At 39.8% G+C, this 24,108-nt stretch overlaps 2 protein-coding genes across 3 annotated transcripts; both read left to right on the top strand.

Moving 5' to 3' along the window:
* The first annotated feature begins 8,685 nt into the window (after positions 1–8,685).
* Positions 8,686–10,242, top strand: LOC111247166 (cuticle protein 14-like). 2 transcript variants are annotated; one of them, XM_086983535.1, is made up of 2 exons: positions 8,686–9,305; positions 9,659–10,242. In XM_086983535.1, exons 1-2 carry the CDS (start codon positions 9,222–9,224, stop codon positions 10,103–10,105), a joined length of 531 nt encoding a protein of 176 aa, XP_086839661.1. In that variant the 5' UTR covers positions 8,686–9,221; the 3' UTR covers positions 10,106–10,242. The 2 variants fall into 2 exon arrangements, with proteins under 2 accessions (XP_086839661.1, XP_022653529.1); XM_022797794.2 differs by having other exon boundaries at positions 9,018–9,224.
* A 6,405-nt stretch (positions 10,243–16,647) lies between these two features.
* Positions 16,648–18,131, top strand: LOC111247448 (cuticle protein 10.9-like). Its single transcript, XM_022798358.2, has 2 exons — positions 16,648–17,004; positions 17,568–18,131. The coding sequence occupies exons 1-2, from the start codon at positions 17,002–17,004 to the stop codon at positions 18,063–18,065; spliced, it is 501 nt and encodes a 166-aa protein (XP_022654093.1). The 5' UTR covers positions 16,648–17,001; the 3' UTR covers positions 18,066–18,131.
* Positions 18,132–24,108: the final 5,977 nt, after the last annotated feature.

Here is a 24,108-nt window from a genome sequence, read left to right as displayed (position 1 = left end):
AAACCTGTGAGATCACAGTTCGTCTAAGCGCATTGGTGAAAAGGTTGCCTCTAATCCAATCAGAGATACTAGCATCATATCGTAGGTAGTTTCATAATATCGTCGATATGATATATTGCAACATTCACAAATAAACCTGTTGATTAGGTTGTACTATGCTTCCGTTCCGCAAAAAAATATGGTCAATACGTGTGTTGCATATCTAATGACTAGGTAGCTCATTGATTGCTCAGGCCTATTTTAAATAACCTGCACTATTTCCGGAACTCCCAAATAAGGAGTGGTATATCAGGCGCCTGGTAGTAAATGAGCTCCCGCATCGTGGTGGGGCGGAAGCCCACACGCTGTTTAACCGAACAAGGCTTGGCTCCATCCAGTGTTGATAAACAGCTTGCTGGCAGGTTATTTCAGTAAAAATGTAGACCGTTGAAAGCCGTTGGCTTCACTTGCACATCAAATAGCCCGAGTGTAATCTTTGCTGAGAGATCTACAGATAGGTAATCGATGGAACTGGCGCGCTAAGCAGCACTTCTTTTGTTATGCGTCCCAACCATTTTAAGCTTAGTGTTAATATAACGTCCAGTAATGTAGATTTATATACATACTGTCGAATCTGTCCGTGCCAGTTGTCCTCTCCGTCAGATTTTCCATAGTTTTACCTAACCTAACCCTATGCCAGTAACGTTGATGGAAAAAGTGGTTAAGCGTTCTGATGCGATTGCGGCTCTCTATAACAAGATCATCTGCGTACATTATGACGCTCGCTAGCAGATACCTATTTCACTGTGGAGGGTCTATTAGGAGAAAAGGAAACAGTTAAGGATTGAGATTGTCGTCCTGGCTGAGGCTTTCTTGTAAATCAATGGGTATAAATAAATATCATCGGGTACCAGATCATACATTATTTTGTCGATAGGGTAAGGTTAATTTTCTTAAACAGCTTCATCCTTTTCAAGTATTGCCTCAGACTCATTCACTACAACATAAAAAATCGAGTTCTGTTAACCTACACATTCCTCTAAAGACAAGTGTGGCGCGTGTATTCAATTTTTTCCTATTACTATTCGCTTATAAGTCCTGTCGTGTCCTATCTGTGTAAACGGGCCTTCAAGCCCCATACGTGGAACACGTGATAAACAGGACTCATTTACCCCATCCTGTTTATCCTAGGGCGGTAGTACCAGCAACAGATGATCGGTGCTAAGAGTAATGCTCAATGAAAAAACTGCTGAGAATTGTGTATTGTTGGCAGCAGTAATAGGATTAGTGACTGTTATCATCGCTGGGCAAGCCATCACCATAGGGGCAAGGCTAACTGTTCCGGCCACCGCCGCCACCGGACAAGTACAATTCAGGAGCCAATGAACAATCGTCAGCAACGGTATCAAGGATGGCCTAGATAATCAATCAGAGATACGTCAACGGATGTATGAACAGCAGTGAATTAAAACTAAAGACAAAGTTCAACAGAAGGTAGCGAAAAAAAGCAGTCAACGTATATGGACCATTATAGACCAGTGGTGATCCGAAAAGGTGATGGTGATGAAGGCGGATGGTGCCGTGGCAGTCTGAACGCACGATATTTCAGACACGCACTCACGCACATATAGTGATAATGGCGATCACTGTTAGGATGACAATGAAGTTACCAAATCAAGCGCGAATATTCTTTTTGCTTTTAACGTTTGTTAACGGTAGTGTGCAGTCACAACGGGGGTATCGATAACGAGATCTTTTATGCTTAAATGTGGATCACGATATTGTCATGACTGCAAGCCTTAATAGGACAGCCATCACAGCGTGAAAAGCCTGAAAGCAACGTTGCCTGTACGCACATAGTCATAGACATGATATTACGAATCTAACCGATAAAATAATGGTAGCTTTTTGTACATGAGTGTATGCAGCGTATCAACAGTAAACACAAAATTTGCCCATTAGCCCTAACCGCTCATTTATTATGACTACTATATGCCGTCGTCGTCGTCGTCGTCGGCGTCGGCGTCGGCGTCATCATAATCGAGGCACAATGATTATTAACTGGCACAGTGGTAAACCAAGAACTAAAAAACATTAGAGATCGAGTATAAAATAAAAAGGTGAAAATATAAGACGACCTCTAGTTTGCCAAGCTGTCTAGCGAGAATGACGAGAATGAAATACCCAGTGCACTTTACCTCGACTTATCGCTCTTCATGACCGGTCCAGTTTTAACGAGATACGCTACGAATTTTCTTTCTGGGTGGATTTTCTGCGAACTTGCTCAGTTCATCCCCACTTCACTAGGCTTGTTTCTGAAGGCAAACAAAAAGCCAGCGACGACGCAGTCCGCCGCTCACCACTTCGTCGATACGATTTAATCATTTATAATAGCAATCAATTGTTGTCACTAGATCTATTCAACTGCCCACAAAATATCTTGGTCGCTATAGGAAAGATGGGACGTGAAGAATCTCGGACGCACGTTTTAGTTACATCTAAATAGGTAGCGAACCACGATGAGACGATACAGATTGGGTCGCTAAATGAGTTACGCACTGAACAACTTGGGATACGGCTATAACACACAGAGGAAGACGAAAACATACACAATGAAAATGGGTGTCATTTGAAGCGTCAACGCCCACCAAGAGAACTCAATGATTATACGAACGCTGTACAACAACGAAGCGGTCGTCGAATGATGTTTACTAACCCATTTCTCAATTCTTGTTGATCCGCTTCGACTAGAAAACTGGTCTACCTGCTTTTGGTGCGTGCTTTTCAACGTACTGATATCCGCTATCTGAGGAACGGGACTCTTTCTCCATTAAGAAATGAGATGAAAGCAGAATTTTGGTATAATCGGAACCGACAACCATTATATGAGAAAAAAGCTAACACAAACCTATTAGTTGTGGCCTTTGAGCCTATACGTAAGGAAGCCCTTATGTGGCTTCTACCTAATCTTCCACGCGTAAATGCTGGCAGAATCTTGGCAGCGATGAATTGATTAACTAAAAAGAAAAATAGCCTTTGTATATCTTTATATATATTAAAAAGTAGCTCGATTCATATCGTATTCGCGGTGGCTTATCGTTGAAAAAAATCCTGGCTTAAACTTGAAGAAAAGTCATAAGCTTGACTTAAAAGCATCAGTCGTAAAGAGAGGTAAGAAGTGTACCGGCTATTTAAGTCAAACGAACGAATGAACCGTTCGTAGAATTGATACTTTCTTTGAAATCTATGTATATATCTGTCTATATCCTTTCTTAGTGTTACATTTATGGAGTTTTTTTTTTATTAGGTCTCGAAAGCAATGCGTTTATTTGCAGCAAGTATTCAGAATGTTAACGTAACCATTCTATCTTGTCAGGTTTTATCGAGAGATTCGCTGAACCGTATCCCATCCTTAATGCTAGAACTTATTGCTACGATACGAAAAGGCCTGCTACAACTAGAAACGATATTGGGCATCCTTCCAAAGTGTTCATATTTAAAAACGAGGCTATAAAAAGAAGCAGATATTGTACGCTAATTTAGGATTATCGTGCTGCCTATCTATACGGCAAGACGAAAGAGCTTAAACGGAACTTGCTATTCGAACCGTATCCTAAAATAGGACCAAAAAAAACACCAACGAAACCTTGGATGATCTCAATATCGACAGGCGTAAAGCTCTCATAGAAATCTGCTCTAAATAGATCTTTTGCATACGTGTGATCATTTAAAGATAGTCTAAAGAGCAACAGAGAAACTGATAGACGTAAGGGGGAGCTGTCAATTAAACTATTACCAGTTATGCAAATCTCGTCTTACCGGTCCTGTTAACGATGCGAGCTCTCTCTCTCTCTCTCTCTCTCTCTCTCTCTCTCTCTCTCTCTGTTGCAACGATTAGTTGACAAAAAGTGTCGAGGCCTACTCGAAATCATTGCTAAATGCGAAAGCATTTAGTAATTAGTAACTTTCTGGCTTAATAGCCATCAAATCCCTTTCAGCTTGTAGAAAATTCTCTGTCCTACATAAAATTACTCTATCGATTACTTCTATCGAAACCGTTCGGCCTTCTAATTCGTGAAGGGACATCTCGTCCAGATGGGTTTTTTGCTCTCAGATGCTCTTCGTTCACGCTACCACCTCCTCGTACCGTTAAATATCGTATCGAAGTTACGTGTCAAATATGTGCTTTGTACGTGTTGCGTTGTAACGAAGGGCTCTTTGTAACACACTGCCTATGTGGTTCTCTCTCTTTTCGACCCGTTATAATTGTAAGTGTTTCTTTTTTAGGTCACGGCAATACATTGATGAACAGTGTCTGGTGTAATTTTGCGGTCTAGTAGAGAAATAAGTGCGGCTTAGTGAAAAGCATCTGCAGTCTTTGGGCACAGTTTGTAATTTAATATACACCATTTTGTCTTGAAGCTATAGTAATGATATTTAGTCCCAGTATAACCTTTGGATATATATATATATACATATTCGGACAATGGAAAAGGGAATCAGAACGTCACAAAAAAACTAATGTAATCTTAGCACGGTCGTGTATTTAGCGTGTCGAATAAGAATATCGCGAGCTGAATTCAGCTCGTGCCACCATAAAATAGAAAATTATAAATCGTACTTTAAATGTAATCCTGTCAGTTCACTATCCATGTCTCTAAAAGACAGAATGCTGTCTTAGATACGCTTACGCAGGTTAGCTAAAACAGCCTCGATAGTGATTGACTGACTAACTTCAATAAATGCTATAGTAATGCTGTTGGTACCGTCGTCGTACGCTCGATTCGCTGAAGGCCACCGCGTTCATCTGAACCACCACGAAGAAGAAAATCGTTACGGAAGAAAGGTGTAGTCGTGTCCGGAAAAACAAAACGCAAATTCCGAGATAAACATATGATAAGAATAGAAGGTGTATTGGTATTGGCGTATCAGCCGCTGACTGCTTATGTTAGCATAAAACTTAGATTCATAGATTTATGCTCATAGTTCACACTTGAATCTTTGCTCTTCCAGCAAAGGCAAGGGTTGCTTTGTCTAGCTTCAGCTAGAACTGGTGTGAGAAGTTACCATAACCTCAATTCATTTCTGGTTCGCCGCCTCTGCCACAGTATCGCTACGGATAAGCTGTCGTCATTGTTGAATACCATCGAACGCGATGTTTCAGGCCGCAGACGGAGACTGCATACTACAGGTTTCATGCTGTATGTTCTTCTACAGGAATGCACATACTTGTGAGAAACTGTGATTACTCGCCGATCCAACAACAAGCACAATATAATTACAGTAACAACCCAACTATTAAGAGCAGGTGGGCCAGAAAGCAGAATAGCATTGCAGGTAAGAGGCGTTGCATGCCCTACTCTTACCTAGAAAAATGTTAGCCTAACAAAAACTCTTTGCGGTTGAGGAATCAACACTGTGAGCCTAACGTTCATCATCTTTGATGAAATACTGTTTCCGTTGCTCCTCGCGGCCACACCCTAACTATCATTGATTAATTAGTCACCCAGTGGGTAAGAACAGATATTAAATATGGTTGGTCATAAGAAACTCGGTTGGGGATCCAGGAACCAAGGCTGGTCAGGCAGGCCATCTTTTTAAAGCGTAGCCTTAATGGGTCCTTAGTTGATGAAAATGATATTGTAAGATAGAGTAAAGTTAAGCTCATTACAAGTTGATCATTACTGAAAGGTAATTGTCGTTATTTTGATTAAAAAAAAAGAATAGAAGAAAACTTTTCTAGATCATAGTTTATGAGCTGACGAATAATTTAGCAACTAGAGCAGACTCTCAGAGGAAAGTATCGGGACAGCCGACAGTTGAGTCTTGGAAATGGCACAAATCTCAGGTTTACAGGTAGTAAACGACCACTGACATTTATTCCGAACAAAACCCTCATCGAAAAAACGTGCGTCACTTGACAACTCGTGTTAGGGAAATCTGGTGAGATCTCCCTAACACGAGTTGCTCAACCCTCGGCACTTATGTGAAAGGTTGAAATAGCCAATATGGCCGCTAAGTTAGCTTATATAACTCTAGGTTGAACATATTCTAAACCCAGTTATAAACATATATCGGCTTCAAATCAATAACTCCAAATCAAATAATAATATCAATAATAATAATAACAAAAATCACCAGTGGCAAAGCTACTCTTATATCTGTCTCCCTGACTTTGAAACTGAAAATGAAAGGCAAACTTTTGAACGTAGAAATACTTACTACATAGAAACTAAAACGTTTGGGTAGGTGAACTCTGATTTCGGTCTGTCCGAGTAAGTGTCAATTAATTGTCCCTGCTAGTGAACCGTACTGGTATGCTATATGTCTAGCGTTTCCTGTCACCTTTTGAATCCTCTGCTTAATACTGCTAAGCGACGCTTAAGCCAAAACTTACATACAGAACGTAAGTTTAATTTTCGATACAACGTAATTTTGGTCAGCAAGTTTCCATATATGTTTTCCAGATATCTTAAAATAGCATCTACTCTACTACAGATATCGTTCGTGTTGACGAGACCCAATTCCTAAATATAAGTAGTAATGACTCAATGTAATGAAGCCACCTGCCGGAGTATTTTAATTTACAACAGCATGGCCATAAATTATAACAGTGCGGCTAACGTCCGGTTTACATGTCGGCAGCGTATGATAACCCACAGAGCACAAGTTTTAATCATCGTGAAGGCCCGCTTGCTCCTAAGAAAAATTGCGGCCTGGCTGTACCTGAGGCCAATTTTAACACGTTATTACCAAAAGAATAGCAAAAATCCGAGAACATTTGACACAAAAGGTAAACAAATTAAAAAAATAAAATAAAAACGTAATCATAAAAAAGGAAACTTCGTTGCCCGTAATGAAAGTGTCTACAGGGTAACGATGAGCCCGATATTAGCTGACGGGGCTTCTCGGATTATAGGCTCGAAACAGGGCAGAGCGACGGCCAGCGACGCCGAAGACTTGAAAATCTAATACGCGCCTCGAGGATGAAATATATCTAGTCGTACAAAAGCATATGCGTAGCAACGGATCGAAGCAATGGGCCGAACGGTGCTGCCGGTATTAGTTGAAATCATAATGCTCTACAACGGTTGTAATTGTGATAAAGAAAAAAAAAAAAGAAGCGATCACTGCTCCTCCTTTTCTGCTCATTATCGTAGCGCACCATAATGAAAGTTCCTTCAGTTGTCGTAAAAGTGCCAACGCCATAGACCTAGCTGTCTCCGTTGTGGCTTGGGCGGATATTCGACTTCATTTGACAACGCTTGAAGTCTGTATGAATGGGTTGCACTTTTTGCCGCTACCGGCGCAGTCGCACTTCTCGTTTCGCTCGCGCTTCTATAGGAATGAGTCGTTGGTGCCATTTAGCTTCGACGGCCGCTGAAAATGAATGATAACGTTCTTCAAAATCTCCTATCTTTCCCGCCTACCCTCCCTAGAACAAGTTGCGGCAGAAGTGATATAGCAATGGGAACGCGGGAAGCAGAATGAAGCACCCAAATTCTGCTTCGTTCTCACAGCACATCTTTTTTCTGCTACTGCCAGTGTGAGTTATGTACGTATTATTTCGATCGCTTGCTGGGACCCAGCGCCTGCAACGGCAGCTGGGGCTGTCGAAGGGCCGATTGTCCAGCCCAGCAGTGAAGTAGCGATGCAGGTGTATAACGAAAGAGTAGTGGAGCTTCTTTAACACTGGCAATCATAACGCAATAATGGAATAGCCAGGTGAAGCCAGTAATGAATTAAGGTAGTTAATCAGTAGGCGATGAGCCTAGAAGTGGCCTTCGCGACGCATGCTTGCTGAAACAACATCTTTGGAAATTTTCTCTTCATAAAAATGTAAATGACGTACAAACATTTTCATAGCTATTTTCATAATAGCTAGGTAGAGTTGCGAGGCAGTAAGGACATTATACACTCAATCAATGATTTATTATTAGTTCTAGGTATAGAGCCAAGCGATCAGATATCAGGAAGTAAACCTAAGTATCAGACGGAATAAATTAGCGCTTGAAGCGACTGGTATCTTGACAGATGCCTCTGATGCAATCTTTGACGCGGTTTCGAACAGAGAACTAAAAATCTTTACTTTGTTGAAGGCGGATTCATCAGTAAGAATTTTCGACATACGTGTTCTCGTCTGCTGTGTGAAGTTCCTGACTAACTTCAGCTTTCAGTAAATCATTGTGAATAAGTAACAACAAAGATTTTTGAGACATGGTTGCAAAACGCTTAGAAATTTACAACATACTCCGTTCCATTAGAAGGCCGACTTGCAAGAGATCCGTTCCTTTCTCTTGCAGAAGCAGATTAACAACTCTATTGAAGAATCATTAAAACTACCGTAATAAATAATGTAATCGGGGCTTCATCTGAAAACAATTCTTCCGAAGTAGTTGATATCATCAGGAAAAACTACGCTTGTCTTACTTGGGCCGATGTTGTGCATAGAGGCACTCCCCTAAAAAGAAATTGTATAATAGTCTTATCGGTAGGCCACCTGTGATTAAACTTCTGCACTGCTAGTGTCGTCTCCTGTCCTGTACATTTAAGCAGCATTTAATTGGCTGTATAGGCAGCTGCTGCTGATTGGGCTTCAGAATTCGTGGTTCGGTCACTTCATCAGATATTTTCGGCCAAGGGTTTTGTAGCTATAGCCAAGTCGTGAAGGATTGGGTCGACAATCAGAGACTGACAATATATCAACGAAGGCTCTAACCGAGTCCAAATTAGTAGGTATCCATTATTTGATCTTTTGCCCATAAATTCATCTGTTTGTACTTGCCCGCCAGTGTGACTCGCTCGGTAGCATTGTAATATTCTCATACGACAAGCGGATTACTATTTCATAATGCGTACATCTGATTCGTTGGATAAGTGTAATGCAAAGTGGTTTGTCGTTCACATCAATAAATTGCAGTTAAAATACTCGACTATTAACAACACCTCCGACAAATATAGGTAAAGGTAGTATCCCCCATAACGAAATGGATTTAAGGCGTCGCGCGGGTAAGCTACAAGGTCAAGCACAAATGAAAATGCAACAGCGCCCGCTCTGAAGAAAGGTCTGCCAAAGGGAGAGGTATAAAAGTTGACGGTGGTGGCAAGCAGCGGTCAGAAGTGACATCAGCCTGTCATAGTAGCCGCAGACAGAACATCGCACATAGGAAAATTCTGTTGCCATTGAAGAAGCACAAACTCTAAGTCTAAAAAGACGCTGAGTCAGCCTTTAATTAGTCGCTATGGTGAGCTATTACGGGAGGCTGAAACAGCGAGCGCGAGAACAAGAAAGCTTTACCGTAAACTGTAGCTCTATGGTATCAGAAGTGAGAACTCGCAGAGTTTCTAGTTCGAAGTGCATTAGAAGAAGTGTTTTGGACATCACTAGCAAGTTCTTTGCGTTCACATGTATAAAATTAGCGAAACATGTTTGACGAGTGGATTGGATGGAGGAGTAGACAGAGACATTCTAAGTAAAAACATTTTGAGGATGTAGTAAAAACAATGCCAAAGTAACACACGAAAGGTAGTAATGCCTTGGGGATAATAAAGTTGAGTCCTCTACAAGTTCTTTTGTTATGTTTCGAAGTTACCAAGCCTTTGTATGGATATGTTTTTATCGGGTCCACTTGTGAAAAATTTCCGCTAGGCATAACACAGATTCTTTGATCTATTTCAGAGTATTTTTGTGACGCTTGTTTTCGCTGTATCAATGGTAGTACTGTGCACCGCAGGACACTTCCGTGGCGGAGGAGGTGGCCAGGAAGGCTATGAAAATTATGGCCCGCCTCAACCATACCAGTTTGGATACACTTCACAGGATGCTGAAGGAACCCATGGCCACAGCCAGAGCTCGGACGGTAGGAGAGTGCAGGGCCATTATGTGATACAGTTGGCCGACGGACGGAGTCGTAAGGTTGAGTATCACGCCGACGAAACCGGATTCCATGCGAAGGTGGTAACCAACGAACTCGGAACAGAATCGAAGGATGCTGCCGATGCCATCTACCAGTCGTCGGCTCTCACTGGTGAACAGGCCGCATTGCAGTACGGAGCGGGACCTAGAGCCTCGTTTGGAAGTGGACACCATGGAGGACGACCTTATTCGGGTCAGACTAAGTGGTAGATCAACTCGACGGCAAGGCACTTATAGCAGACAACTGCAAGATAACCAAGAATGACTATCTGTATATAGGTTTTACCTAAGCTGCTATTTATTATAGTTTCTTTCTTAAAATAAACTGTGCTTTACGTATCTTTCTACTTGTGTGTCTTCATGTTTGTATGCTAGAATTAACAACGATTACAGATATTCATAACTTCGATCGGTTAACAACAGCCATTGCTGAAGTAGACTACTAGTAATGAGTAAAACTTAATTAACTTTATGTAAAAGTGATCATGTTTACATACGCGTCAGTTCAATACTCTTATCGATTATAAAATAATTTGTCGAATTCAGGACGATACCTTTATGGATGTTTATTTAGTCAATGTACGCCTTATACATACACATGAGAGCCAAAAATAAATATAGATACATGGCACGAAGTGCCATCGGTGCGTGGCCACGCGAGAGGCTAACAAAAATCAATACTCTTGGTTATTTTTGTATATGGAAATAATATTGTCGCTTAAGGCTAAATTGAGCAGTCAAATTATGTACTACCTTTATTAGGTAAACCAAGGCTATAAATGGTTGGAGATAGATTTATATCAGTCAAGAGACAAAGTTGATACAATCGCTTTATTACATAAAAGACGAATAAGCATCAGAACCTCTTGACCAGAAATATCTGTACTTGTTAAAATATCAGTCATCAACAACATAATCAATATCAAAAATCTGAAGCGTCGTATAAATTTCTGTCGGATCGCCAATTGTCAGTCATCAGACATCCATCGCAAGCATTAAACAAAGATGTACTCCTGACAAATAAATAGATATATACATACGGTCAATGAAACAGACTGATATGGCGAGCTAATGTCTGTCCTCTATTTCATCAGGATCAAGAAGAGTTTTTGTGGTTTCAACAAATAATGCAGGAGACACCATTTTTTTTTCTAGGGGCGAATTAAAGGGTAAATTGCGAAGAGATGTGATTGTGATATTTTGGAAAATATGAAAGTTTATGCCCCGCGAACGTTTGTATTTATTTCAATATGATTAGAACGCTGAGAAATGGTTTCGGTGTTGCGATATTGGTGTAGTAACTTTTCAATAAAAAGGATACGTTAGGTGCAAGCAAAACTCATTCGTATTAGTACATACATCGAGAATATTGATTAATTTTCTACTCCCTAAATAAATTCAACATAATGTTAAATAACACCACATGTGCTAATAAGATCGCGATGCTTAATAACGTTTTATGTATGTTTTCGTTTGTTGTTGTAAAAAGTTTTTTCAGTTTAACTACATTGAAACTTTGGCTATTTTAACAAAGACGGAAACATATACCAATTGATTTATCATTATTATTACTCATCCTTCTTAATTAGTTGATATCTTTAGTCGATCATTGTTTTACGGCATTGTATTGTATATACAACATTATTCACACCATCATATCACAGTTGTGAGGTGCGAGCGTGTACAACATAGTCAACGACTTCATACACCCTTTTTGGCTGAAAAATATGCCTCCGTCTTATAAGCATCGCACTCACGACAGCGAAGCCGGTCTGCTACCGCAGTACAGCGACTGACACACCATAAAGGAGGGGGTAGAAGAAAGTCAAAGTATCGACCACGGGGCATTTTTCTCTGTCATACGAAATGAGAGGAGGGCCGGATGGTTATAGGGTTCTCTTATGCGTGCTAAGCAAAGCACAGCCCGTCTCGGCTTGTAGCGTGAAGCCTGGTTACGCGCTGTGTCGAGCGTCAACACATTGAGAATGTCTGCCAGCTTTTCCATCGTGAGGTTGTTTTAGGCCTTGGAAATATCGCGGCTCAGTGCAGGATCATATTCTCTAAGCACATCTTAAATATCCATAACTGATAGTGTGGTTTGTAAAGATGCACACGTAGGCGGTGTAGTGTAGACATAATCATATGGCTTCATTTCATGCATAGGATTAGCACCGGATAAGGACTTTCCTCCATCAGGTTTCCTCCTAGTGCATTTAACGTTTCGGTTATAGTCTTTAAGCTCTTTAGAAGTGATTTGATCTGTTTAACTGTAATCTGTTTCACTCTCTGGAAGGGGAGCCTGCTTGCAAAAACTTGGCACTTCGTTTACTTGAGCCCTGTCTCGTTTGTTAAGGCTGCTAAATCTTGAATGGCAATAAATGCTGTACGCCGACTCCATAAAGAGTAACGTGTTAATTCAAACACAGGCGCGACTATCGTCCGTCGATTTGGCTTACAAAACTGCACCAAATGCCTTTTCCGTGTTTAACTTAACGGGCAGTAGTAGCCTGCTACATTAGAAGGCTTCGATAATGTGGTCCGCATCCTACCTCGTGAGCCTCAGGTGTCCCTTCATGCTACCTTAACTGCTGTACTCTGTTCTGTTTGGCTACAAGCACTAAATTCAAGGAACCCATTTTACTGTTTCAATGCGAACAGGCGGAGGCCAAACTGAATCGGCGGAAGCCCCGATATGGACCCTCATCACAAAATGTCAACCCCGTTAGCATACACTACTGCAATAGCAGAGTGGCAAAAAGCTAAAAGGTTCTTCTCATTTGCTGTGAAACAAAACGAATTTATTTAAAAAACTCGAATTTTCACAAATCTTCAAAGTACTAAGCAAAATTAAGGTGTAGTGTAGGAATCGTTCTTAAATAATTAGACGTCCATACAAGACATTATTATGATTTATTAAATTATAATGTTCGTGTAATAATAATAATAATATGTAAATCACATAATATGTATAGATCCCTATTTTTACACAAACGTCAGTTTCTAACTAAAATGCAGGTTATGAGAGTTAACTTATTAGTTGATACTCCATAAATTTATTCTCTACTCATAGTTTTTTGCAACTTCGGTTCTGTATAAAAAACGTATATATACATACGTTTTTATTTCAAAAAGCCTGTAAGTGAAACAATAATAAAATAAGGACCACTACATACTATTGAGCTATAAATGTTTTAAGCTACGAAAAAAATTTTTTCCAAATCAACATTAATCCCTATAATAAGATAAGGTAGTACATTGAGATTGACTGTATATTGATTATATGTAAATAGCAAAACAATGCTCTCTTTTTTAATAGCTTACAGTCTCCTTTAGAAAGAACTTTGCCATCGGACCTGTTAGATTTAATGTTAGCCTAGCATTGCTATACTCTGTAATGAGAATTCGCATCATAAAATATATCTTGTCACGGTTAACTGTGGTAACTATGGGACTAATGTACTTTTAGAAAGACGGCGGCTGTTGATTTCTAAAAAACATAAATTTCAAACTAGATCAACTCCCGAATCATTCCTACCTATCAGCAGAGAACCAACTGCAAGCATATTCTTCACGTTATACGTGTACAGTGTACTTAGCGTGCCTTCTGCGCGTTCATATACGGCGTATAAGTCTTTAGCCAGATAAAATAAAGTTATCCGGAATATAGATATTCTACAAATATGCTATACAAATAAAAAAAAAAATACAAGGTAGCAAAAGACAAAATAGCAATAGTATTAGAAATATTAATCGGTTCTGCTGCAAATATCAAATAAATATAGTCTCGTCGGGTATCTCTGTTTAGAGAATTGAGATGTATGAACCTGTCGGAATATTTTACAAAACAAAAAAAAACACTCAAGAGTATAATATACAAACGTTTGGTTGTATGTAGACGTACCGAATATCAAAATGCAAAAAAAAAAGACTACAATCGGTAATCTAAGCAAAAGACTATGAAGAGGTTAAATTAAAAAGGGAAACCTGGAGCCATTTCATAGCCACTAGAATGTATGTTTTTCGTAGTGATCCTAACCGACAGGGTGACGTTAAAATAGCCATAATTATAAGGGTAAAAAAAATCTACCGTTAGTAAATAGGACTTCAGTTCCATCTGTGAGAAGGAGTATCGGATATCGATAAATATATAGTGCTTCTTGCTCGATAGTTAAGCAAACGTTCGATTAACTTGGATAAGTAGAAAAAGACTTCGAAGCTCCTTTAGTTAAACGAGTATGAGCTTAATAACCTCTGTGCTCCAAGTTTTATATCAATAACCAGGCCAGCGATAAATACAACATAGGACAAACGCAGCACCAAATTGTCCATTTTCTCATAATTAGCTCGTCGCTTGACTAAATACGTATAGAAATCGGCGGAAATGTAAAACAATTTTATATTAAGCAGAAAAGTGTTGAAGACAGTTGAACAGTTGAAGACGGAAAACTCAAGTGGTTACGATTCCTTAGACAGTATCTAACTGCCATCATTCAAAACTCTGTCTCGTACCATATACTAATGATACGTAACGCCACCATCATTAAACATAAGTAAATAAGGAATATAAACAAAAAAAAACAGAGATAACCGACTAAATGCTATAACTCCGATGTCTATAACGTCAACTAAATAAATAAATATGTTTTAATCTAGTTTTTCATTTTCTTTGTTGCATCCACCTTCCAGAAATTGTTCAAGGTGAAGTACTCAGTGGCCAGTAGCCATTCCGCTATTGCATCAATACCTTCACGGTCTAAAAATGTCATCAGCTTCATGATTGATCATTGGTCTTGGATGCCGATCAAGACGACATAATGGTACGGAGTGCACGGTAGCTTTAACTTATCTACCTGTACTAAGCACAAGCTAACGTTACGATGAGTGATATTCTTCGGTCCTCTAGATTAATTCGAGTTATAATAAATTACGCTGTCAGAGTTTGTTATATCATCCATACATAGAACGAAAATATTATGCTCCTTCGACCTTTCGCTTCAGAGCACCTCTACTGTTTTTGTCGCTTCGTGTGCCATTGTGGTACATTAGCATGTTAGCCGATTGGTCGATCTGGAGCAGCCCATAGAGGTAACCTTGACGCACAATATGGGCCGCAGAACCTTACAGTTTTGGTCACACTTCGCAGAATACACTCACAGACACATGTAGACCTCTGATCGGCGAACCATCCGAGGCCACTGCGTGATTTGCCTGGCCGATGCTCTAGCTCTTGCAGGATCTGCGCCTATGAGAGAAGTTTTTCGGTCATTATTAACGAAGTCGGCAAGAAGTCGAACATCATTGCCGATGCCATCTTTAAATCATCAACTAACATCTGGTAAAGAAGTCACCCTGTATGGTCTCTATCAGCAAGCAGAACAAGTGGTAAATGTTCATCGCGTTGTTAATCTAATTCATCTTTCACTAAGGTTTCTAAACAACTAATAATTGATATTAGAACTAGGTGAGATTGGTTTCTCGTTCTAAAGGATTAAGGACATGAAAAATTCTACATGGATCAGAGGTTTAGCGAACGAACGTAGGGATTATCAGTCATAACAGCTTTCGAAAAAGGCACAATCTGAACAGTTGAATTAATAAATATAAGGGAGGCCGAACCCTGTACCTGGAGTAAAGCGCGTTCGGAGGTCCGTAGCCAACAGCAGGACTTTCAAACATTCTTAAACAAGGAATAACCACTAGGAAGATTCCTAGACATAGAACTCTAAATGAGCTCGGTAGATGTCAACAAAGATTTTCCTTGCATAGCCCGAATAGACATGTTAATAAAGTTACTCGGGTGCCTTTTTTCAAGGCGGAACTGGGCGTTTAAGTTTCGCAGTTCGAATCGTTTGCACGCCATAGCGGTTATGGAAAGAACAATATAGTTGCTTATGTCTTTTTTGGTTCGGTACAATATTACACTGACCACCGAGAATTCGTTTCTATTTCCACCGCTGGCCAGTACTTCCATTAAAGTCCTCCGGCCTTCTGAATGCCCCCGATGTTTTTCTCCGGACATTAACTCACAGTCGTAATTAATGAATATGGCAGGCGTTGTTCTGCTGTTGGTATGCCTCGAATTCAAGTTTTCATACAGATTTGAGGGTACTTATGTGCAGCGAAATCACGGAACTAATGATATATTATTTTCCAGATCCAGAAGTTGGTTAGTTGATACGCTACAGCGTTCCTTGCTCGATATAATAAAGTAAAAAGCAGAAAACCTTCTCATCCTAATGGCGTCCTCCTCTAACAGAAAAGAAACTTAACGACCCTTAGCATACTCTATACGATGTTCGCTAGCATTACGATTACCGTATGATGAAACTATATTTTCATCGAGTAACAATAATACTTTACGCGGCTGTAGATCTACGGCTACGATTCGCGTGCGTATTGTAGATCGTAGCTCAAGTTATGCGCTTATAAAATAGAAACGTTACTATTGAGCTGCTCGATTCCTAACTAGAGTAGAAGTAGACACGCGAACTTTCTGTCTCTGCTCAAAGAAAAGCACTCAGATACGTTTGCTAAACCCGATGAAAACGCGTGTAATATTGACTTGATGAATAAGCCACCTACCTGTCTGCCTTACTCGCAAGCAAACGTTCCCACATAGCGTTTTTCGGACCTGTCGCTTTATATGTATATATATATTGATTTGATTCAATATCATTGAGTCCGATCTCAATCAGGCCGGAATCTTCTTCGTTATACTTACGCTTAACGTACTTTTCGTATCGTTACTGTTGTGACGATCCTATATGAAGCGATTACCGCCTACGGACAGAAAAGGTCCCGCAACACCGATATACCGGCTCAAACGAAAGTCATATTTTGTGGCTACTGAATAGCGGCGCTAATTGTACAGACAGTATCCTGCTCGTCTATCTTGGCGTTCTTCTTTCTTTTCTGTTTCCTCTGTCGAAAATGATAGTGTCGATGCTCAAGGTAAAACAGCCTAGCCATACTGGTATTATTTACAGCGGTCGGTACAACCACTCGCCCAATCAGCAGGCGTTAGTACCACGTATAAAAGCGTCCACGTGCTACACGCTTAATTGCAGTTTACGGATAGCGCAACAAAGCAAAAGAACGCAGAAGTCATGGTACGGATAACATTTTCATTTTTTCCAAGTGCTTCCTCAAATTCAACAAAGCTTACAAAACTCTTGTCGTTGGCAGAACAGAGGATTATGGATAATTGTAGAGGTTTTGGTGGGAACTTCATTCCTTCTATTGGTAGCGTAATAGCTGAAGGAAACAAATGTTAATGTTCTATTTTGAGTTCAATTACATTTGTAATATGTTTTGAAGCTGGCTGTGTCGGCCAGTGTGACTGGGCATTGACAAACGCGCCCTCTTATAAATCACAGTATCTATCAAAACAATATTCCGTTTGAGCGCCGAACGTTTCGATTATCGAAAAATCTTTGCAGCATTACAATTACGGTCGGTGTAATGGACGACGGAAATGCGTTCCGTTCTAGATTAGAAGATTTCCTGTTTTCCTACTTCGCTGAAACTCCCTTTTAGAATTGATATATTCCAATATAAGTATTGACTTCTAGAGAACGTTAAATGTAAATAGACCTATAGAAGAATAAATAAATATGATTAATTTATTTTCCAGTTTGCATTTGACAGAGTGTGTTACCTAACGGGATTTCAGAAAACTTTTACCGTCTGTGGTGTCTTATCTGCCGTTGTCGCGCTTTCGTGCGCGGGCCATTTCAACGGAGGATACGGAGGGGAAGGTTATGGCGGTCTATACCCAGGTAGTTATGCACATGAAGACTATTATGGACCTCCTCAGCCCTATGGTTTTGGTTACGTCTCCCAAGATCCCGAAGGAACTCATGGACATATGCAGACTTCAGATGGACGAACAGTTCGTGGCCACTATGAGATTCGGCTGGCAGATGGCAATATGCGCAGGGTTGAATATCACGCTGACGAGAATGGTTTCCACGCAAAGGTCATCACAAATGAGCTTGGCACCGAATCCAAAGATCCTGCTGATGTGATCTTCCAATCGTCAGCCCTCACAGGCGAACAGGCAGCGTTGCAATATAATGGTGGCTCCAGATCATTTTATGGAGGCGGTTACCATGGAGGCTATCACAGCGAACGCACCCGATACAACAACTGGCAGACGTTACTTAAGTAAAAGCTAACCCTCCTTCTATACATATTCTTCATTTCTGTTTATTAATAATAATCTTATATCGCTACATTGAAAACGTGGTGTTTCTTCAATCTCCACCCTGTCCATCTCCAACACCTCTCAGTTTAATTCCTTAACTATGTCAAATTGGCTTCACTTGATGACAGCTGTTTGTAATATTATTATGGCCCCATTTGAACCTTCGAGTTCTATCAAGAGCGAAGCCTGTGAAAATGGGCGCTGGAAAAGCTTTTGTTTTTCAGAGTATTCGCTACATTATCTAATTAAAGAGTCATGAGAGGACATTTAGTTTTTATTCCTTCATGGGCTGAAAATGTGTCCATCTCAATGAAGTCTGTGGATTGAAGTTGAATAGACTTTCTAAATTCCCTATGCCGCATTAAATCCAAGCAGCATTCTCCTTGAGCCAAAATAGGATACAATTCGCCAGCGACCGCTTTCGAGCATAGAGATGAATACCTTTCGAAGAGCAAAAAATATCCTCTCGTTCACACATTTAGAGAAGCTGTCGTTATTTGGTGGCGAAGTTGATTCCTAGTATATTTGTAATAAAGCATCGAAGCGACCTCACTCCAGAACAGGTCTTCAAAACAAGCCAATCCTAATTGTCGATGCAGCTGTTACCGATTGCCAGGAGCGTTAAAGGGCGTTTGAGTGATGATTAGAATGTTATGCCATTGCGAGTGTTTTTTGAGTTAGTTTGAGTTAATTGATTGCTGCAGTCCCACTTGAACCCATAATACTAAATGAATCATCCAGATTATTTGTAGATCTGAAGTCCGTCACGCAATTCTAGCGTCACGAATTCTAGCGTCACGGACAATTCGTTGTACCTGTTTGTTAAAAGTCTTTTTTTTTCTCGGATGGCTTTTGAATAGACGTTCCAAAATTCGCCTCCGTATTAAACTCTGCAGCAGACTCTAATGTAAACATTGATAATAATCGTACGTAAATTACCACCCGACATTAACAACATATAGCTGTGAGATTTCATTGAGGGGCTATTCGACTTCGCTACATTGATCTACATGATATTTGCCACTCCTAGCCTTGCGAAGCTCGCAAACGCTGTCTTCGTCTTGTTCATGGTATCGTTGCATCTCTCACACCGGATGATAAAACCCACAGACTGCAAACCTGGTCATGTTATGCCTATATATCCACTTCCAGTGTCTGTTAACTCTCTGGCTTTTGATGAATCACCGATAAGCTAACGATATTTCTAGGAGGCGAAACGTTTGGAGGGCTTCTTTCATAGAGAATGACGTGTCGGCCAGGAGAATCGCGACGACTCGAAATCGTCTGGTCGATTGCGTGTCGTCACGTAGAGTCTAAACACCTCCAGGAAAAACCACCGGAAGTCCATCGTCAGATGCCAGATTATGATTTTTTTTTAAATTACCTAGGCGCTCTAGGGGCAACGTTCGGAGCAAACACTTTGAGAGCAGTGGCGCTGATTTTTTCCGCGGCTGTTTAATCGTGGTTGCCGCAATAAGCGCTTTCCTGACTCGACGTCTTCGACGTGTCGAAAGGACTGCCTGTCGTTATTATAGTTGAACCGAGGTGTGTCGAGCAATTAGCTCTTTTTAAACTCTCTACATTTAGGCTACACGAATCATCCTCGCGAGGCCTTCTTCTCTGTTGAACTTCATAGCTACTAATTTGGAGCGCGTATATATAAATCCATATATATTGACAAGTGTCACAAAATAGAGCTCTTCTGGACGGAAAACTCGCTAAATTAAACTTCTTATTTTGTCTTTATTAATCATTTTTAATTCTAGAAACATTATTGCAAATAAAGTAATTTCTATAGCTGAGATTTTCATGTTGCATGAGACGACCCGCCCTTATTCCGATCTGTGGTACCACGCAGTTCTAAAAAAAAACGCTGCTCACGCGTTCTAGTCTAGTTTTTTTTACGACAATTCATGTTTTTTAGCATCTTCAATGCAACAGAAGGTTTTTATCCATAGGCAGGTTTTTTTTTTGCAAACGCCAGTTTTTGTCCGAACGATCTTCAAGCAGAATTCTCGATTTGGTTGTATTGGATAGATAGATAAGCTCGCGTTGATTTTGTACAACACATACAATTTAATCAGTCAAATGGATGCCATTATGTCAATCCAGTAGAAAAAAATAGATGGCAGATCCAATTAAGCGGCGTTGACTGGCCGAGTTTGTGGACAAGACAGGCCTTACAATAACATCATGTAGTTGTCCTTACATATATATATATATTTATTACCCTAAAATTACATATCTCATATGATACGCGTCGTGTGGAATCGGCGTTACTGTCATTGAAAGCTAAGATTCGATATAGAGTTTGAGTGCTTTATTCAAATTAAAGATAGAGCGCCTTGAGGGTAAATGAAATTTGTGCAAAAAATTTTCGATAATTCACAATTGTATGCCGATAAAGGCCAAATGCTGCCTAGGCCAATGGAAAAATCTATGCTGTTTATAGTCAAATATGGTTCCTTTGTTTCCTTTCTGCGAGTATGTGGGGCTGTAAACAATCCTTTTCGTAGTAATCAACTAATTACTATTGTATCCCCAAGGAACAGACACCTACCGTCGAACAGTTCTAAGCAATTTGAGTAAGAGCTGGAACTAAAGAAAGGCTCGACGTTTAGATGCAAGGTAGCTTGCTCGATCGTATTTCCATCAGGGGCATTCTGTAAAAACGCAAGAAAATCGAGCTCGTCTTAAAACAGCTGATTACGGGCGATGAAAGATACCCATTCACGGCAATAATGTGTTGCAAACTAATGTGTTCTAGAATCAACGGCAAGGCCCAGACTGGCGCCAAAGGAATCGAAAAGATATCGCGCATTATGGTTGTTAGGCTGCAAAACGACTCATTAGCTCCTTCTTCTACCGTTGACCACTAGCAAAACTACAATGAGCCATCGAACGGAACTAGCGAATCGGAATGGTATCGTCCTTTGACTATGCCAGACCATATACTTCTTTAGCTATCCGGCGGAAATTAAGTGAACTTGAATATGAAATTTCAACGCATCCATCGTATAGTTCGGATCTTGTACCATCAAATTATCATCATCTATTTCGGTCTTTGCAGAACTCCCCCGATAACGTTCATCTAGCTTCGATCGAAAATTGAAAAAATCACTCGCCACAATTTTTTCGCTCAGACATTACGGAAGTTCCGCAGTAATAGTCTTCCTGTGTTAGCTAAAAAACGACGGAAAATCATCTATCAAAGTAGCGCATGCTTAGTTTAGTAATATTACTTTGGCTCATCGAATCAAATCATCTTCGACAACTTAATTTATATATATACGTAAAATATTTGAGCTTTGAACAAAAAACACGCTGCAGAAAAACGACACTTTAGCTTACGAATACTCCATCCTATAAAAAAATTCAAGGTATGCTTCCGTTTACATATGAACTTGGCCAGTTTCGCTTGCCGCATCGAGAATGCTCTAACCAAGGACGTGAACTTTGGTTATTACGGGTGTCGTAGAGGTCGTTGCAAACTATGTGCTTTGCTACTGGTTTCGGAGCTCAATGGCTCCTTTTTCGAAGAATGTACCCTGCTTTTGAAGTACTACATACACTACTTACACACTTATTATATCCTACATAGGCAGACTCTGCCAATTTTTTTTCGTTTCCAGAAGTAAAACGTTTCGGTGTGATTTGCCGTCTCCTTTCAAATACAGGTCAGCAAAGGCACCTAGGCTCGAACAGAGTCAACGCTAATGGATAATTGCAGTCTCACTGTAGATGTTCATATGACCTGTTTCTGTTTATCTAGAATTTTCTTTTTAAAACTAGCCAATTAAGCTTTCCCTATATGTATTTCCATGAAGAACGAGACGATGTGAAAACGACATTTGCACAATATACTTGTATTGACCTTCATGCCTTGGATTCTACACTAACATAGTACATGAATCGCTACTAAGATAGCAACACTCTTACTTTAATACTCCTAATAACGTATGGGTAGAAATAACGTTAGTTTGTTTTCGGCAGAAAAATTACATTGACTTTTCAACTTCGGCATGTTTCTACTTATCGAGCAGAAACAATTATTTTAATGTTTTCCTTTTCCCATATATATATATATGGGAATCGAGTATAACATATCCCACCTGCATTCATCTTACTAACACCGGTCTATAGAATCGTCTTTATTCGTCGTCTGACGCTTGCTAAAACAGCAAACATCATCGTAAAAATTATACTTACATTTTTATGAAAGATTTTTTAAAAAGTCACTGATTTTGATTTTTACAACGCAAATAAAAACAGGTCATCGATAGACAGTATGTTACATCTGATAGCGTATACAAGTGCATTTTTTTTTTTTTTTAGAATACAATTTATTCAGTAGTAGTTCAGATCGTAGTTCTGACTGAAACGATAGAATATTATTATTATGTGCTGTTTTGATACAATTTTATCTACTATTGACAACTTAGCAAAAGCGGTAACTTTTATTTAATTATAATCGATAACGTACACCAGCATATGGTACGGTACTACCACTTTTATTAGGCGGCGTGTAACCTTCAAATATTCTTAATATATTCCTAATATTGTTAACAGATATCTATGGTGATCTAAAGATACTCGAAAAAACCTAATGGACTCTTCTAGCAAGAATCCAATAGACAGGGTAAGTTACTATTACCTGCACTTCTACCGTCCACAGCATTAGCTATTTCTCATATGTGTAGTACTAAATGAATTGAACGAAATAGAATGTATAAAGTGTATTGATACTTTCAGAGCAGTTGGTAGAATTTCTGCTCAAATTCAGAGATCTGTCTCGAATATCTTAGTGACGACGTATGACAAACTTAATCACTATCTACGGAGCAATATAGGGTAAAGCAAGCACAACGTTTGAGCCTTGAAAATAATGTTAACTTTGCATACCATGACCAATGTGTTGCTAGCACACAGATAAATACACAGCTTTGATTGAAGTAACAATTTTTTTTTTCTCGCAATATTGTTTACCCATTAGCAATACGAAGGTGGAGAGTTCAGAGGAGCAATTGTTGAAGTTGATGAATACAGCTGCGGTATTATACACATGTCACTGTATATAGTATTATCGACTTCTTTTATGTAGAGTCGTAAAAAAAATGTAAGTTAAGAATTGGAACCTCTCACTCTTAAGTTTTCTGGCCTGCTACCAATGACATAATAGTTCGTCACTACTAGGTCAGTACAATTAGGATTTAGCTGCCAACTCGATAATTCACAGCGTATCTTTAGCGTTATTTATGTCTATCGTTAGTACGTTGGCAGGCATAATGCTCTTGCCTCATAGAATTTCAGAAAACTTACGTTATTTTTGTCGCCGTCGTTATCGTTATCACGTCCTCGTCCGGGGGCCATTTGAGAGAAATCCAAGAAAAAATTGCTTTAAGGCACCCAACGAACTTATGAACAGACACAGGCTTCGATCGGAAAAACTTTTCGAAGCCATCAGAAGATCCTGCTGGTCGGTAGCAATAAGCGCAGGGACGGATTCCACACATGATGAGAATGTCTTCCATGCAAAGATGATCACGAATGAGCTTGGCATGGAATCCAAAAAAAGTCTTACTGATATAATCTTTAGATTATTAGCTCTGACAGAATAACACGCAACAGTACAAAACAGGTTTGAAATCGTCGTACGAAGGCGGCCACCATGGAGCCAATTACAGAGACCCCTTAGCATTAGTAAGCGGTAAATGTATGGTAAGCTTCACACCTCGTACCTCATATGTGACAGTTGATCCTATATATTGCTGTATGTATACTTCTCTTCTGCTTATTAACGATACGCTTTCCACGGTATTTTTCCGCGCTATATCTCTGTACCCCCTTTTATGGTCCTTGTGGAAGGCCTATGTTTTGAGTCAAATAACATGTAAACCGTAGATAGTCTACTGTTTATGTTTCTATCAATACCTATCCAAAGAGTCCTATGCATCTAATGTGCTCCATTAACAAAAAAAAACAATTGGTTTAGTGAATTTTTCATGAA

The sequence above is a fragment of the Varroa destructor genome, unplaced genomic scaffold (genome assembly GCF_002443255.2).
Source record: "Varroa destructor unplaced genomic scaffold, Vdes_3.0 BEIS01000003.1, whole genome shotgun sequence".
NCBI lineage: Eukaryota > Metazoa > Arthropoda > Arachnida > Mesostigmata > Varroidae > Varroa > Varroa destructor.
The sequence above is the reverse complement of the archived record's forward strand: the minus strand, read 5'-3'. Positions and strand labels throughout refer to the sequence as shown.